General features: G+C 39.4%; 1 protein-coding gene across 2 annotated transcripts in view; it reads left to right on the top strand.

Annotated features, from left to right (window-relative positions):
• The window catches only part of FBN2 (fibrillin 2), a 302,703-nt gene that overhangs the window by 235,269 nt on the left and 49,251 nt on the right, over positions 1–18,183 (top strand). For both annotated transcript variants that reach the window (XM_090038496.1, XM_090038495.1), the window contains exons 38-46: positions 753–821; positions 1,503–1,628; positions 3,796–3,921; positions 4,615–4,767; positions 9,580–9,648; positions 10,478–10,603; positions 11,508–11,633; positions 12,050–12,175; positions 15,266–15,382. In XM_090038496.1, the coding sequence (XP_089894622.1) occupies positions 753–821; positions 1,503–1,628; positions 3,796–3,921; positions 4,615–4,767; positions 9,580–9,648; positions 10,478–10,603; positions 11,508–11,633; positions 12,050–12,175; positions 15,266–15,382 (1,038 nt within the window). The remainder of the gene's footprint in view (positions 1–752; positions 822–1,502; positions 1,629–3,795; positions 3,922–4,614; positions 4,768–9,579; positions 9,649–10,477; positions 10,604–11,507; positions 11,634–12,049; positions 12,176–15,265; positions 15,383–18,183) is intronic.

Genomic DNA, 18,183 nt, shown 5'->3' with positions numbered 1-18,183 from the left:
AGCAATGAGGGCCAGGACTCAGTGTTGCCCCAACCTGATCCCACTGATCAGGCAGAGGGTCCAGGACTGTCCCATGCCCAGTCGTGATGCTCAGCTGAGCATTAGGATCCACCAGGGCAGCCATGCTGTACATTCAGTTTAAGGTGTGATACAAACTAGCCCCAAAGATGTTGCTTGTTTGATATAGTATCACACCACAACTTGGTTTTAATGTGTATCACGTTACAATTTATGATGTAATTTATACACCAGTCATGCCATAAATGTAATGTTTGCCAGGGGGTTGGAAAAACAGTGTGACAAGAATGCCAAGCAGTTTTGTTTTCTGGGTTACAATACTATAAATTCTGATTTTACCAAAAATTTAGTAATGAGTCTTGAGGTAGTATCTAAATGACCCAAGCAGGGTGGGAGCCCCTTTAAAAAGGCACTATACACAGAAAGTACAGTCCCTGTCTAGAGTATCTTACAGCTTACTGCTGATGAAGGCTTCATTTATACATGTTTTCCTTCTTATTTTAGGTCCCCATCCTGCAAAGTCTTGGGGTCTTTCTTAATTTTACATTGTGCATAATTCAGTGAGGTCAATTGGATTTGCTTCTAGTAGTACTTGTAGGTCAAGGCTTTGCCTTATAAAATCAAATCAAGCAACAAGTGAAAATGCCAATGAAATGATAATTCATAAAATACATTTTTACACTAGTGTTTTATTTCTTATATAATTAAAATTCCCTTTTTTTTTTTTTTTTTAGCCGAATACAATACTCTGTGTCCAGGGGGTGAAGGATTTAGACCAAATCCCATCACTATTATTTTAGAAGGTGAGTTTAATCAGAAAAATGACTATTAACAACTGCAACTAGATAAAAGGCCACGTTTTCAAAAGTCCGTGTAATACATGGATTCTGAGGGAAGACTTCACATTTATTGTACCAAAAAGCCCTAGATTAACACAAGTAGTACCACAGAGGATGGTTCAAGATGATGACTGTACAGCAGATTCCCAATAAAAAATACTCAGAACCCCATCTGGGTGGGTGAACATAAGCTTTTGGGAATGAAAGAAAGGGCTCATACATGTCCATGTTATTCTTTGTTAAGGCCCTTGAAAGTTTGTCCCCTTGAAAAGTACAGTAAAGCCTAAAAAACCCTACAGTTTACCAGTGAAAAGTTAACATCAGTGGAAACTTGCCACTGGCATTCTGAATCCAATGTATTTTTGAGCGGTTTAAAATGAAGGCACGAAAAATTAGAGGCCAGGTTTGCATGGATAGCAATAGAATTTGAACTCCATTATGTTCAACATGCTGAAAATGTGTTCCATAAAAGCTAGCTATATGGAATTATAGCATTTCATCTTCCATTTTATATTGAAGTACACGTGTAAGAGCAAAAATGCATGTGATGTTAATAGCTACTAGTCAGTCATATTTCAGTGGAGTGCTTCAGGTTCCTTGTTTCTTTATATATCACAGTGAGAATATGGTGCTTTCTCTTTGCAGACATCGATGAATGTCAGGAGTTGCCTGGTCTTTGCCAAGGTGGAAACTGTATCAATACCTTTGGCAGTTTCCAGTGTGAATGTCCACAAGGCTACTACCTCAGTGAAGAGACACGCATCTGTGAAGGTGAAATTCTTTAATAACTACTCTCCTCCCCGGACATGCACAAATATACCAACACTTTAGCCTTCCACCATGGTTATTTTTCCCCAGCTGTAGAAAATATGATGTTTAGTGGCAGATTGTGGACAAAAAAGTAGTGGTGGTTTCAAATGGTGAGGTATAATAAAAAGAGTACCTTAATTAGAATCCCATGTAATTCATATTAGGAAAGGACTTCAAGGATTTGCTAATTCTTCTCTGTTGCACATGGTGTAATGATAACTTCATAGATTTTGTGATACCCCAGTATTAATGACTCTGCTCTTGTTTGTAAATACAAGCAAATAATGTATGTACAGTAAAAGCTGCCTTAACTGGCACCTTACAAGCCAGCATGCTCTATTGACCGGCATGCCGGCTTATAAGGTAAAAGCGAAACCGGAAGTGCCCACCGTGACACTTTTGGTTTCACTGAGCCCCCGTGGCCCAGAGCAAAGCAGCCTGCGCTGCCAAGCCCCCACAGCCCAGGGCATAGCAGGCTGCGCAGGGCCTGCCTCCCTGTCTCTCAGGGCTTGCAGGAGGGTCGGTGATGCGGTGGGAGGGGTGGCAGTGCCCCAGATGCAGTGGGAGAAGTGGGAGCCCGAACAGGCAAAGACACCTGTTCAGGCCTCTCAATTAACCAGCATATTTTGTTATCCAGCATGTCCTATGGGTTCCAGATAACAAAGCTTTTGCTTTAGTACTGACTCTGGGCTACAGGCCTATGCCAAGGAAGATATGTGAAACCTACAAGGTTCATCTTTTAGAGCGTGTACTTCCATTGAGAAGGAATGTTTTCAGGCTTCCTATGAGAAACATGGCCCGAACTAGAAAATTCCTGAGAGCACAACTCTACCTCCATTTAGATCCTTGTGTTCCCTGGCTTCCTTTTGACCTTAGATGCACAAGACATAAAAAGTGTGCTTTAGTGGGTTCATTTAACCCTGCCAAGTCATATTAGACATATTGTGTGTTTCCCAAAACCAGCTTCTGTAAGGAGCTTGTCAGGCCCTCTAAGCCTCATTAGATGTCAGAGGATCTCACAGTCTATTACCCAACTTCAGGTGGATTACCTTAGGAATTCAACCTTCATAGGCCTTAAGGAATTGTTTCTGGATCCCTTAACCCCTAGGATGCTTAACTATCTTCCCTCTTTGAGCATGATTAGTCAAAATAGTATTGGTAGCTTCTAGCCCAACTAATTTATTTTTCTTTCTTAGGAACAAAGCCTTAACTAAGGCTTGCAAAGGGCTGGGATACCTCCAGCAAGTGTCCCATGATTCTCTGCTCAATTTTCTCAACTCCATGCTTCCCTGCTTCTTTATCTTACTCCATCTCCCATTCTGCTGGCATCCTCCATGTCCATCTTCTACAGTGTCTTCTGTTCTGCTATTTTAATCTCCTCCAGGCTCCTTGTTTCCTGAAGTTGCATATTTGCATCTTCTTTGAACTCCATTAAATTTGTAGGATGTAGACAATGGTCTACATGGTCAGTCAGAAAAATGGAAGTAGATGGGGTCTGATAAGGTCAGCATAGTGAGGAATATTAAGTCTAATATTCTCTTAGTTTTCTTGCTTCGCATTCTAAATTCAGGATCTAGCAAAAAAAAAAGTCTTAGAAAAATAATCACTACCCTACTTACAAATATGGCTTGCTTAATAGTTCGAGTAATTTCAGTTTTGATGGAGGGAAAAAAAAAGCTTTATAGAGATTGATATACCTATTGAGACCTTTTTCTTCATGGAAGAGTGCTAGAGACAGAATTTTATTTTGACATTAAATCATAAGTCATCAGTCATTTTGATGAGCTGCTTTAAATAATTTGAAACCATTCATGTCAATTCAATTCATTTCCTATTTATTAGGAATAAATGTCTGTCCTAGTTTAAGACTAAGATCTTGGACACACGTTACTTTTGTAGCACTGTATACAGCCTTGCATCCCTGCAGAACCAAATGTCACCACTATCAGGCTGTTTGTCATGCTACAAAGATGGCATGCCCATCACTAAAACAGAGGATCCACTACAAAAACTTTCCTATTTCAAAATTCTAGAGTTACTAATCTGTTAGAAAGTATACTTCCACTTATTTAATTGGGCTTGGTCCTCATCAGTTTGTGAATTACACCTTTTTGCTTGATCTCTCTAGATATCGATGAGTGTGTTGCACATCCCGGTGTCTGTGGTCCTGGCACCTGCTACAACACCTTGGGGAACTACACCTGCATTTGTCCTCCTGAATATATGCAGGTCAATGGGGGGCATAACTGCATGGGTATGTGAAACTTCACATTTATCTGGTATATTGTACTAAGCAAATCTGTGTTGGAATTCATCTGGTTGCTTAAAATATTCCCTACAGCAAGACTGACTTTGAAATTTTAGAAGTTGTGGCCTCTTTTAAGTGTCTTATCAGAACATTAAGTTGCAGCCCTGCTGCTTTAAAGCTCTTCACATCATATCGCTTTTTTCTTACTGCTTACTGCAAAACAACTGTGCCGTGCAGCCAGAAAAGAGATCCATATGGCTGATATGAAATGAGTACAATTCATGAGTACAATACTACTGAGTACAACTTTTTAAATGAAAATCAGAAAGAGCTTTTCATTTTACAAGTCATCTTTTATACTTATATGTGGCTTCCAGGTGGAGAGTTTGCCAGAAAAATGGGTCTGAACAATTTGTACATTTCGCTTTTAGTTTCCTGGAAATGTTTTTGTCTTGTCAGGCGTCCATGCCTGAATAGAAATAAACATGTGTCAATGGAGCAAATATATTCAGCCATTCTAATATGAAGACAAAACATGATAAAGTCTTTATTGTTACTTTTTAAATGTGCTGCACATGCACAGTCTGAGAGTCAGAATAAATAAATCTCAGTGGTGGGGTCTGTAGCTGAAGGGACTTGATTTTCATTTGACTTACCTTGTTGGTTATTTAGTAAGTCTGAGTGTTTTCCCACATGTAGACATGCGGAAGAGTTTTTGCTATAGAAGTTACAATGGAACCACCTGTGAGAATGAACTGCCCTTCAATGTGACCAAGAGGATGTGCTGCTGCACATACAATGTTGGCAAAGCCTGGAACAAACCTTGTGAGCCATGTCCAACACCAGGAACAGGTAAAACCTATGCAGAAAATTCAGTTACAGGCATCTACTTCTTTTCCAATGACAGTAAGTTTCAGTCAAGATCATACCTTTGCTGTTATCCAAAAGGAAAGAAGAGTGACAATATTGCTCTTAACTAACATTTTTATGTGAAACAATTTTATCCAGTAGATACAGAAAGGAGTATGTTGGGTTTGTTTTATTAACTGTGAATGGGCTGTATTTTTAGTAATTGCCAAGGCCGCAAGAGGCCTGTGGAGACGCTTGTGTATGCATAAATGAAAATAGTTATTGAAATTTAGGTGCAGTTTTCTAACAAACTGGGTACATCTACACTAGATGCTACTACGCAGTGATTACTATGCATTTATTTGGTACTTGCTTATACAAGTACTGCCGAGATGCTTGTAGCCCAGTATTAGGCTACTGGACAGCAATGTCACTTAAAAGGCATCCAGTGATGTTACTGCTCAGTAACGCCAGGTACTGCCCATTTATTTAGTACTTGTTTAGGCAAGTACTTGTATAAGCCAGTACTAAATAAATGCACAGTAACTGGAGTTACTGCTCAGTAGCGCCACTGAACACCTTTAAGTGACGCTACTGTGCAATAGCCTAATACTACTGCACAGTAGCATTTTGGCACCGTTTTTGCTACACAACTTTACTGCACAGTAGTATCAGGCTACTGCTCAGTCAGCATCTTGTGTAGACATGTCCACTGCCAAAGGATAAACCCTGAGCAAGCCACTTTTTATGCTGCTGTATAGATGGCTGCAGAGCTCTCATTTATAAAGCAGATGCCAAGCTGCTGAAGACAGACAGTAATGCTGGGCATGTGTCTGCATTGTGGTATTGCTAACATACACAGAGCGAGGGCTCTGGCTGTGTTTAGCGATTCTTCCGTCTGCTTTGGGTTTATTTTAATAGCTCATTGTCCATGAAGGTGGGTGTAATTAGTAAGTGAAGTGCAGTGTACTTAGTGATTTGACTCAAGTTGCAGCAAGGAAGGTTTAGATTAGATATTAGGAAAAATATACTCACTAGGATGGTGGCAAAGCACTGGAACAAGTTACCTAGAGAAACAATAAAATCTCCATCTTTGGCGATTTTTAAGACCCAGCTCACCAAAGCCCTGGCTGGAACGATGTAGTTGGAAATGGTTCTGCTCTGGGCAGGGGGTTGGACTAAATGACCTACTGACCCTTCCAGCCCTCATTTTCTATGATTCTATGACTTACTAACTACACTACAGTCCCAGACAGTCAGCTGTCATTACATGTACCCCATGAACCATCTTGTGGGACCAAACGGAGCAGGGAGGTTTCTATAAATTGGGGGATGGAGGGTTTTGTGCTCTGTGAGCTCTTACCTTCTCATTCTAGGAGTTGCATAATCCATTTCTAGTGTGATGCAAAAGAAGAGGAGACCTTGGTCATATATATGCTGGAGATATTTTCTGGTTTTGTTTTATCAGCATCTAGGAATCCAATAGAAAGATCAGAAAGTTTAGAAACATGATAGTCACTTCTAGATTACTTTTTTCCATCCCAGTGCCAGGGATTTCAGGAAAGGAATGAAGAAAACATTCATTTTTTAGCTATCTAAAGCACAAAATTAGAAAGCTGTGTAGCAGAAAAATCAAATCCGTTGTTAGCCCGTACGGTTCATAAATTAATGCTAAGCAGTCAACTAAGCAGAAGCCTAATAATACATTAGGAAACTATGTACAATAATAGACGTATTGGTACTTCATCATAGGTTGTGATACTCAGCTTGCATGGTATCTTTTGGAGAGTCCCTGTACCTTAATTTGTCCTTTTTCTTTGCCTGGTCTATCTTGTGGCATTGGGAGAAATAATTTAAATAGTGACAAAGCACCCAGGAAGCAGAAATAGGGGATGAAACCAAATCCCTTTCAATAAGCTGGGCACGGAGAATGAAAAAGAAGTATTCTTCTAGGAACCAGATGTGGGAGATGAAGACCTAAGAGGAAATGGGAGGTTGCTGGTATGGGAAACCACAAAGTAATTATGGTTGAATAACTTCATATTATGTGTTTGTGATAAGCTGCAATGTCATCATCATGATAAAAATAAGACAGCACATGGCTGTAAAAACACCACTCACTATGTCATTTTATTGTAGCTATTCTTAAATGTCCATTAAAATATCCATTTAAGCAATTCTGTAAGTAGTTATAGGGTTAAAAATAGCTCTCTCTCACAATTCTACCTTGTTGGCTTTTCTCTCAAGTTTTTTTTTTTTGTTTTTTGGGGGTTTTTTTGCTGCAGTGGGAGGCATTTTTGATCTCTTATTCCCCTAAAAGGGGGATTGTGTGGGGGGATCAAACACAAATTCCAAATGTAAATGGTTGAATGGCTATATTTGTTGTGAGATAATGAGTATGCTCTGCTTTCTGGGTGTGGGCTGTGCATCACAGAAGCAAAGGTTATGGTGTATTGACCTTAACCAGCTTGCTAAATTAATCTGAATGGATCATTAAAAGCACTATTATACTCTGATGAGAAGTATATTGTTCCTTTAAATGAGCTTCACATGCCACTGCCTTTTCATTTTCTTTCTGAATAACTCTTTCATTTTTTTCATATTTCTGTTTGACAAACTCTCTTGCTCTGTACAATGTTTTTGGGTAACAGTTTGTAGAGTTTAATGTCTCATGTTGTTGTGAATTACATCCATTATCATTAGGGAGGTCCCAAACCTGCCATAATGAATGGTTTTTACCTGCAGTGTTTTGCTATCTCCGTCACTTCATGTTTATGACTAAATCTTTATATCTGCTGAATTGTCCAGTTTTAGGAATAGAGGAACTCTGAGAGGGTTGTTACCATTACCTCTCAGATGTCACTCACTTTCTGGAAAGGGTACTATTAAATATTGATATTTAGAAGCAACTTCATATGACACTTGAAAAGTTCAAAACACAAAAGCAGGGATGTGTCAGCAGTAAGTAATTTGTCCTTTTGTGCTTATGCATTGTGGTACAGTCATTATCATCTGAGCATATACTATTTTTACCCATAAAAATCAAAGTGAGACAAACAGAAATTGCATCACTTAGCCGCATGTGCGCCCACAGGAACTGGAACCTTAGGTCTACCACATCATCCTCTAAGACTTGAGTTTACAGAATAACTAGAAGCAGTATTGATTCCTGGTCAGCCAGTCAGGGATGGTAAGCCCCCGATTTGAAGATGATCTCTACCATGGCTCATGGATAGGTCTTGAGGTGACTTAAAGAGTCCAGTCCTTGAGTCACAGATCAGAAGTTCCAGGAGAGACCAGCCACAGAAGTTGCAGGTGTTTCTGCAAGGGAGAGTAGGCTCTAGGTAGGGATTTTTGTCCTTTTCCTTCTTCTATCTTCTCTGATTTTCCTCAAGTGGCTGCCATTTGGTTGAGGTTGCAGCACCATTGGAGTTGGTTAGCATTTACTAGGCAGCCAGTAGTAGACAGGGATGAGGCATAACTTTGGTAATGGTTACGTAGGTGTTTGCTGGCAGTAGATGATGTTGAGACTCAGAAATGTGAGGTTCTTTTCTAGTTTCTGAAGGCAGCGTTCTGTACTTAGTGCCTAAGTCATTGTTGAAATGGAACGGGGACTTAGACCGAGTTACTTTTATAAACTTTATCCACATCTTTTTGAAAGATATTCCATCTTAATTTAAAGCTTTCCAAGTGAGTGAGAATCCACTCTGTCTTGGTATTTTCCATTAACATTCTTAATATAGAAATTTAATCTTAGACTCTAAATCATTTGGCATTTTATTTAAATTATTATATTATAATGTCCAAAAGAAAACCGTGTGTATAACTAAGAACACAATGTGTCTGTACATGTTCTCACAATACTTTTTTTTGTCTCCATCTGTCCTATCTCAGTGCAAAATACTTGATTCTCCTAATATTTTACAGATTTGAAATAGATATGCTTCTAAGTGTGTGACATTTCAGAAGTGTGTGTTGGTTGAAACGGGCATCCTTTTTCCCTTTAAAAATTCACTATGAAAGTGTACTGCTTTTTCTTACAAACATTGTTCTGCTAAAGACTCATGCTGACATGGGTGGTTAGTAACAAGTTTACTAGCTGAGCAAGTTTGCTCTGATATCCTGCACTAACTTGCATATCCATTGAATAGCACAACAAGAAGATTACTTCAATGTAAATGAATTTTTTAAATATGTGGCTGCTGCAGATCAGAGCTGTAGACATCACAAACTTTTCTTGAAAAATATGCAACAACTGATGGTAGTGAAAGCCAATAGATGTATATACCCATTATCTTTGAGATGCTGGATTAAAGAATGTATCAGTCCCCTACATTTCTCTTTAGTATCTGTTCATTCCAGTGGAATGGAATCACTGGGATCTCTGAAGATGAATAGAAATTAGGAGAGACCCATGAACGTTTTCTGAGAATACATTCAAAGTTACTGCTAAACTTGTCATTTTGCCCGTCTAGATGCTCTCTGTAAGAGACTAGAAAGCAGTAGCAAACCTCAGAAAATAAGCTGAGGACTGCTGAACTGAAAATACTGCTTTCCCCAAGCCATGTATCTGATCTAGGTCCAAACAGAGCTGATGATGATATATGAAAATGTGACTCAATCTCCCAAATGGCAGCTTTGCTTATTGGCATCTGTTCTCTTAAATATTACTGAGGCATGCAGCAATGACTTACCTACTGCTAGCAGAATTGGCTCAAACTGCCTATGGAAAGCAGAGGAAACTTAAAATAATTCTTAGGGGATTTATAAATATTCATTAAAATACATTTTTATTTGTATTTTTCCCTATTTTAGCTGAATTTAAGACCATATGTGGGAACATTCCTGGCTTCACCTTTGACATCCACACTGGCAAAGCTGTTGGTAAGTTTTGCTGAATATATTTTTGCCAAATAATGTTTTGCTGCAGTCAAACAATAGAATAGTGCTACAATAAATACCATATACCAACAACATATTATAAAACTCTAATTGCATCTTAAAGTTCTGATGAAATTATAAATTATGAGAACAGTTGAAGTATGTGTGTACATATGTGTACATTGTAGTGTACATGTCACTACAATTCAGATTTACTTGGAATAGGAAAGGTTATTCATTTTAGTAAAATATTTGTATGAAAATACCCTCCCTTCATTCCCCAAATAGCATTTGATTTTATTGGCTCTCCTCTTTAGCTGTATAGTCTTCCAGCCTTCTCTGCTTCATCTTGATACTTTCAGAAAAAACGAACAAACAAAAGTTTTGAATAATTTTTTCGAAGTGGTATTAAGTCTGTTCTAATTCCAGTATCCTCTTCTGACCCAGCTGTCTTTTGCTGTCCCTCTCCATGGTTGATAGGTACTTTAAATAATTTGGGGAACTTCTCCACATGCTAGATGCCTTAAAAACCTATTACCAGTATAATGTTCAATCTTATTTCCTTCCAACTTCATTCATCTTCCCTCTTGCACTTTGCTAATCAACTGTAATTTACAATCCACCTTTGTCTCTGGATCACCTTTTGTTGAACTTCATATAATTTATTTTCATAATTGTCAACACGACCCTCATGTTTCTTCTTCCTATATTTATTTTTAATTATATGATGTTGAGTGAAGTTTCTTCAGCTTAGTTGCTAACATAGTGAATCTATGATAGGGTACATAAAGCTATGCAGTACTGCATTTAACTATTGCTAATTCACTTTCAGATATTGATGAATGTAAGGAGATTCCAGGGATTTGTGCAAATGGTGTCTGTATTAATCAGATTGGTAGTTTCCGCTGCGAATGTCCCACAGGATTCAGCTACAATGACCTGCTCCTGGTTTGTGAAGGTGATTTTGAATGACAAATTGGCTTTTATTTCTTTTTTATCTCCACAAGCATGTTTATTCTGAAGGGAAGTAGCAATGCACACTTTTTATGCTATGAATACTTTAAGGGAAGCAGGTTGAAGGCTTTCTTTCAGTGACCCAGCTGACAAAATATACTCAGGATATATTTATATTTAAGCGGTACCCACATGCTCCAGTCAGTTTTTGTTACGTTTGTTTTTAATCAACTGCTGTCTCTTTATTGGGATCTTTAACATTTTTTTTAGCTAACAGATCTTTTCATTACCTTCCTGTAAGGACTTCCCTTATGTAAGGACCAAAAGCTCCCTCTTGAACAATTTTGCCAACGCACTTTATTCCAGACCTATTTATCAGTACTGTTACAGGCTGAAACTCTTATTAGTCATGCCCGACTATGCAATGTGCTTGTAATGATGACTTAATTACCACACTGACTTTCACTTGTACCATAACTTCTGATCTGAAGTCTGGAGATGAAATACTGCCCCTTCTGAATTCAGCGGTACTTTTGCTTTGACTTTTAGCATCCTCACAGTAGCAGGCTAGAATACTAACCAACTACACCACCTATCCTGTTGCTATCCTGTAGTTAATTGTTCCTTTGGTTTGAGTTATATAAAGACATTTACAGTTTGTCAATATAGTAGACAGGGGCTTGACTTAATCAAGTTTGATACTTTCTTTAGCCTAAATTTCATTGATGGAATGTCATTAACTTCAGTAGAGTTGCTCTTGTTTTGTCAGTGAGAGTAGAATTAGGTCAGTTTTAGGGAATTTGCATGCAGATTATCCTTGCACAAGACTAAAAGTGTAGTCTACAGTCTCCATCAAAGCAAATATAGTATGGTACCTAGCATTTGATCAAGGATTCTTGACATTGCAGATATTGATGAGTGCAGCAATGGAGACAACCTGTGTCAAAGAAATGCAGACTGTATCAATAGTCCTGGCAGTTACCGATGTGAATGTGCTGCGGGTTTCAAACTTTCACCCAATGGAGCCTGTGTTGGTGAGAAATAAGTTGATACCAGTAGTTGCTGCATATATTTGTATCTTTCAAATGGACATATTTCCCTTGGAGGTACAAGAAAAACAATTATTTACTGGGTTTCTGTGCTTTCCGCTATGGTCAGGCACACACATTTATTTTCCAGGCAAGTTTCTTTTTTCATAACAAACTGGATAAAATTTTAAAACAACATTCTTGAGGTCTCAGATATATTCTAGCAGTAGTTTGACCTCAATATTTGTAGAAAAAAAGAAAGTTCCTTGTAAAGCCAGTTTTGTTATGATTCAGTTTTGATTATGAGTAATTTTGAATCTGGCTTTAATAATTATTAACAGATTTTAAAAACATGTTTGTGAAAAATGAATGAATAATAAAAATCAATAATGTGTACCATGTGTTTTATACTTTTGTTATAGATCGCAATGAGTGCCTGGAAATTCCTAATGTTTGCAGTCATGGCTTGTGTGTGGACATGCAAGGAAGTTACCAGTGCATCTGTCACAATGGTTTTAAAGCATCCCAGGACCAGACTATGTGCATGGGTATGGAAAGCAAATGCCTTGAGTTCTAAACAGTGGAAAATATCTAGAAATTCTGAACCATATTGAAGTCAAAGTTTCATCAAAGCCCTGGTTCCTATATATCAGACAACTTTGAATTTCTTGAATAAAATGCAAAATGCATTGTTTGGAATAAAATATGCTGTGTCTCCATCTGGCCATATATATGCTATCTTAATATTAATGGGCAAAACCTAGCATTTATTGTGATTAAATCCCAACTTCCAGTATGCTGAAATGGTGACAGGAAAGAGCTGTTCCTGAGAGATATGTAAATAGGAAAATGAAGGATTTTTGTTCATGTTTTCTGTTTTGATTTTTTTTTTAATCTAAACACTGTATTGTCAAAAGGAACTAACTCATGAATGAATTCAGTTCCTTTTAGTGTGGCTGGTTGGTGCTTTGGACAAACGGCCAAAATATGTCTACTGCTGCTCTTGGTTTTTGTGTAAATTCTGTCTCTAATAGGGGAAATACAAATTCAGTTTCTAGACATATAGCTTGTGTTTCAGAATTGGTTCCTCGTATTTATTTTACAGTCATTTACATGGTGCTGTGCATCCATGTATCTTCCTTTTTCATTTTTAAACAGAATCATATGCCTCAAACTTTCTCAGAAGAGTAATTGGTCAACTGATTTTAAAAAACAGTAAACTTTCAAAGAGTGTTTATTTAGAATAGTAGATGTAGTAATTTTTTAAATAGTAGTTTTCGGGACTGAAATATAAGACTTTTAACAACTACTTATTAGGACTGTGAGCAATTTTGCCGACCATTTCGTTTTGACACTGTTTCAATTCATTTCAAGCTTGAAACAGCGAAATTGAAATGAAATGAAGGGCTTTGAAACAGCATCAAAACAAAACAAGGCTAGTCGAAACATTTCGAAAGTTTCAAACATTGCGAATTCAAAGCAGCCAACAGCCAGGTGGCAGGAGATGCAGGAAAACCAGGATTGTGCTCCCAATGGCTCAGCAGCCCCGTGTGGCTTAGCTGGGCAGGGAGCACAGCCCTAGCTCTCCCTGCATCTTCCACCGCTGGGCTGTAGGAAGCTGATCGCAGCACAGGGGAAGGGAACTGAGCCTGGGCTCAATTCCCCTCCACAATGCTGCGATTGGGCTGGGGAAGGGAACTGGGCTGAGTTCCCCTCCCCAGCGCTACAATCGAGCTAGGGAAGGCAACCCAGCCCAGCTGATCTGAGTTCCCCTCCCCAGCGTTATGAACTCTTCCTTAGCGCGATTGTAGGGCTGGGAAGGGGAACTCACAATAGGGCTCAGTTCCTTTCCCCCACTCCCTGGTCCCAAGTAGTGGCAGCACCTTGCTTCCCTCCCTCATCTGGTAGGCAGATCAGGGGCCCGCAACCCTGGGAGGACTGGCATAGTCCCCACAGCCCTCCTGGGGTTGCGGGCCCCAGATCTGCCTGCTGGATGAGAGAGGCATTTTTGAGCTTCCCCCTTATGGGCAAAATGTCAAAACAGCATCACTGTTTCATTGAAACAAAACGGAACAGCAATTTCGAATCCAAATGAAATTCAAAACAAAGCGCTGTTCCATCAAAACCTTGAAACAAGTCAAAATGGGATGGGGCCGTTTCGCACAGCCCTATGCTTAGTGTAAAAAAAATCTCTGGAATCCTGCCAACTCTTAACACAAAAATTCTAAAATTCCCTGCCTCCCACAACTCAATAACTATAAATAGCATGTAAATGCATATAAATAACGAAGGACAGATAAGAATCTAGAGTCTGACTGATTAATTTTCTCACAATTTTTGCATATGCTAAAAAATTCTTGCAGTATTTTATGAAGAATGTCTAGACTCCTCCTAAATTTCAGTGATCTAGTAGCATGGTTGGAAGTCCTGTTCCTGCTAAATCAACTCCTTTCATGCAGCCCTTAACAGGGAAAATGAAATAAATGAATTTTATAGTTACCACATATTGCAGCTATGTCCCTGGCCTTAAAAACTGATGGAACCCCAGAAATAGCTCAGAGGTTTTGCACTTGAATCTAGTACCTACCACTTTTCTAATCAGTGCTTTGTGGACAAATGTTTTTAACATTTTAAGTCTTCTCTGTGCTTCCAAAATTTAAGTCACATTTAAAGACACTCTGTATTTTCTTAGTGTTACTTTTCTATTTAAACATTCTTTGTAGTTGTCATAGGAATATGGTGTGAAGAAGAACAGGAGAGACAGTGTCCCATATTAATGTAAATAGGATCACAGCTATAAAATACAACATACACAAACATTGTGTAAACCTAAGGGGAGGCCAGAGACACTCAGGTACTATACTGTTAACTAGTATTGGTATTCAGAAAAGCATTCTAACATCTAAAGCATCTGCACAGGCAGATTCACCATCCAATTGACTAAAGTACAAAAGAAACTATTTTTCATTTTGAGTGCAACCAGAACGGTGCTACAGGCTGAACGAACCAAAAAGAAGGGGTTATCATTGGCCCAAAAGGATTACAATGACTAACTACAAAGGACCCTTTTTTTAACGGGACCTCAAGGTAAATTAAAAAACCTGCAGCCCAGATGTCTGCAGTCAGTTACTGAGCATATCTCTGAGTTCCAAAAGCAATTTGTATTGTCCTTCCTGCCCACAGAGAAGTAACTAGGATTTTTTGTGCGCTGGGTATCAGGGGCAACCAGGGCAGCAGTGGTGGCCAGGCCAGCAACAGTGCTGCCTGCCATTCTTGTGCCCACTCTATGATGGTACCCAGGGCCAGTGTTCTGCTTGCCTATCCCAAGTTACACTTCTGTCCACCCACACTTAGTGGCAGCAGCAAGATTCAAGAGGCAAATTGTTTTACAGTTCAATTTGCCAGCTTCTCTTCTCCTGTTATTATAACCCGTCTTATTGCCTCCGTTATTAAAAGAATGTAAAAAATTAATTACACAATAATATCCTGCTTATTTACACAAGAATTTGCAAACTTCTGCAAAAATAATAAGTTCTAAAATGTTTTTGTTAAAAAGCTGAGATAAAAGATTGAAATTTACATCTTAACACACAGCTGGAAAGACAAGTTCCTTTGTACAAGTTCATTTCTCTCTGCAGATGTTGATGAATGTGAGCGCCATCCATGTGGAAATGGAACTTGTAAAAACACGGTTGGATCATACAACTGTCTGTGTTACCCAGGATTTGAGCTCACTCATAATAATGATTGTATGGGTAAGTGCTTTAACCCAAACTTTCCTTTCACTGCTGCTACTTTGGGGTCATAGCAGCTGCATGTAAAATAACCAACAAAACAGAAGTGAAAATCAGAAATTGATTCAAAATAGTAGGAAAGATAAATACACACTGCTTATCTGTTACCTCTGTGAGCTTTGGTTACTACCATTTGCTCATCTAATTATTCTTTTTTCATGAACATAAAGGTTTTTCTTGTTTTACGCTTTAAAAATATAAAGTCTAATCTTTTGTATGGTTGGAGCTGTTTAGCTTTGCTTTGACAGTGCAAAACAGCCCTAAATCCAGTAAGTCTAGTTGCTGGAGCACTGCCTCTATGCAAGGAATTTTTGAGTGAAGTAATACTATAACATTTGTTCTTGGCACCTTCTCTCCAGTGTGAAGATGTATGGGGAAAAAGAGATGCAGCTGACCCCTTATACCCAGCTGCTCCTGAACCCATTGGTAGTCAGCAAAAATCTTATCTGGAACTAGTCGAAGATGTTCATGGCTCTAGGATCGGGGGTTTCAGCTGTGGCTTAAAGTCACTTTTGCATCACTGCACACTCTCAATTAAGATTTGTGCAGAATGCCCTTCCGTCCTAGTAGAGCATCAGGGACTGATAATTTAAGTGACAGTTTACCTAAACTTATAATGCATTTTTCCTTTCCTCTTCCTCATTATAATACCCATCACTACGTTAATAACTTGTCACCTGGTCATCTTAGCCCTTAGTAGCTGAGCCTTCCTCAAAAGCATGATACCAGGAAAGAGGAATTCAGTACAAAAAAAATATCAGTTGGTTTCCCAGACTGCCCTATCTTTCTGAAATTATTTCTTACTCGGAGTTACTGTTGTTTCTTGTCTTCTAAAGAAGACTGCTAAACTTCTGATAGTTTTGTACAACTACAGTTCCTGGATCATTTTATGAGACAGTTCCTGGACTAGAAAACAGGTTAAGGCCATGAACAGGCATTCATTTCTAGTAGGAGAAATTTTTTAGAAATTTCCCCTGCAGGAAATTGTTCTGGGAGATGGAGCAGTTCAGGCACCCAGTGTGTAGCTTCCCCTTCTTCCTTTCTCTCCATGCCTTCTCCAGACCAGTGATCAGTCTGGGGAAGGTGTAGGGATCAGGCTGCTCCACTCCTTGTCCTGGGGGATGGGAGTAAAGGGGGCAAAGGGCCCCACCTGCTCCCCAGACTAGGAACCCCAGCGGGGCTGCAGACACCAGCTTTTTTGTTATTTATTTGGGTTTTTTTTAATTTAATATCAAAGCCAGCACCCATTACCCTGTATGCAGGGAGCGGCAGATACAGGGCTGTCAAGTGCTGTGTGGGAATAGGGGGAGCTTCTCTCCATATTGATGTGTGGGACACTTCAAAGTCAGCACCTGCAGCCCCCCTGCCAGGAGCAGAGGTAACAGGGGATAAAGTCCCCACCATGTTCCCCAGCCCAGGGCAGTCCTCCAGCTGCTCCTTGTCTTCCTGAGCCAGACTGGCAGAAGAGTATACAAACATTTGTTTTTGCAAGGGAAAGATCTTCCAGAAGGGGCCTGTTCCTGAGAAACATTGAACTGGCTTGTATACTTGTCATTTCTACTGGGAGAATGGTGATTCTCCTGGTAGAAAGTAATGCTTGTATGTGGTCTATGTCTCTATAGATTCCTTCCTTTTGAATGGAGAGTAAACTTTCATAGTGGCTGAATGAAAAAAAAGTAATAAAGTTTATTAAATTCATAGTTTCATAGTTTCTAGGGTCGGAAGGGACCTGACCAGATCATCTAGTCTGACCCCCTGCCATGGCAGGAAAGAATACTGGGGTCAAATGACCCCAGCAAGATGTTCATCTAACCTCCTCCTAAACACCCCCAGGGTAGGAGCCTGCACCACTTCTCTTGGAAGCTGGTTCCAGACCCTAGCCGCCCTGACTGTGAAGTAGCGCCTCCTGATATCTAGCCTAAACCTACCCTCTGCCAGCTTGTGACCGTTATTCCTGGTCACTCCTGGCGGTGCTCGGGGGAACAGTGACTCCCCCAATGCCTGCTGATCCCCCCTGACTAGTTTATAACAGGCCACAAGATCCCCCCGATTCCTTTTGCTTCCAGAAAGGAGACCAAAAAAAAAAAAGCCTTCGTATGTCTTTTTGTTCCAAGAGAAAACCAAAATACAGTTTATAAATAAATCTTCTAATTCCCTTCCCTCTCTAGGAGGGGAAAAAATCAAAACTTACTGCAGAAGAGAACAAACTCTATCCCATAAACAGGACAAAGTTTGTGGTTCAAAGAGGAGGTCCTTTCTATCTGTGGCAGTATAGCTGTTGATCTGTTTCCTCTGAGTAGCCCTTAGCTACCTCCCATTATGGCTCCAGGTAGTGTTTTCACACTCAAGTTCACTCACAATAATGACCATGTACACCTGTCTTCCCAGCCTGGAGCCCCAAGGCTTTTTTCTTCAGCCATGCCACTGCCCATCCCAAAACATTGAGCGGTAGTATAGCCCATCATAAGGATATATTCAAATACAAATATCTGAATAAAATAAGTAGTATAGAAACGGAATGGTTCACAGAGTGATATAGTCACTGCTCCACTCAATCAGGTGGATGATCCAGCCATATAGTTTTGAAACCATTGCTAGATACTTCAGAGGAAATGTGTTTTCAATTTAAATAATTTATGCTTTATTATTTAAAACTTTCTCTAACCCAGGTAGACTGTCTGTTCAGAAGACTTATCCCATTTCTTATGCTACCTGGCTCTTTTTATTTTTTCTTTTCCTTCCAGCCAAACCCAACACTTCTG

The sequence above is a fragment of the Crocodylus siamensis genome, chromosome 3 (assembly GCF_052110815.1).
Source record: "Crocodylus siamensis isolate JL-2025a chromosome 3, ASM5211081v1, whole genome shotgun sequence".
NCBI classification, from domain to species: Eukaryota; Metazoa; Chordata; order Crocodylia; family Crocodylidae; genus Crocodylus; species Crocodylus siamensis.
The sequence above is the reverse complement of the archived record's forward strand: the minus strand, read 5'-3'. Positions and strand labels throughout refer to the sequence as shown.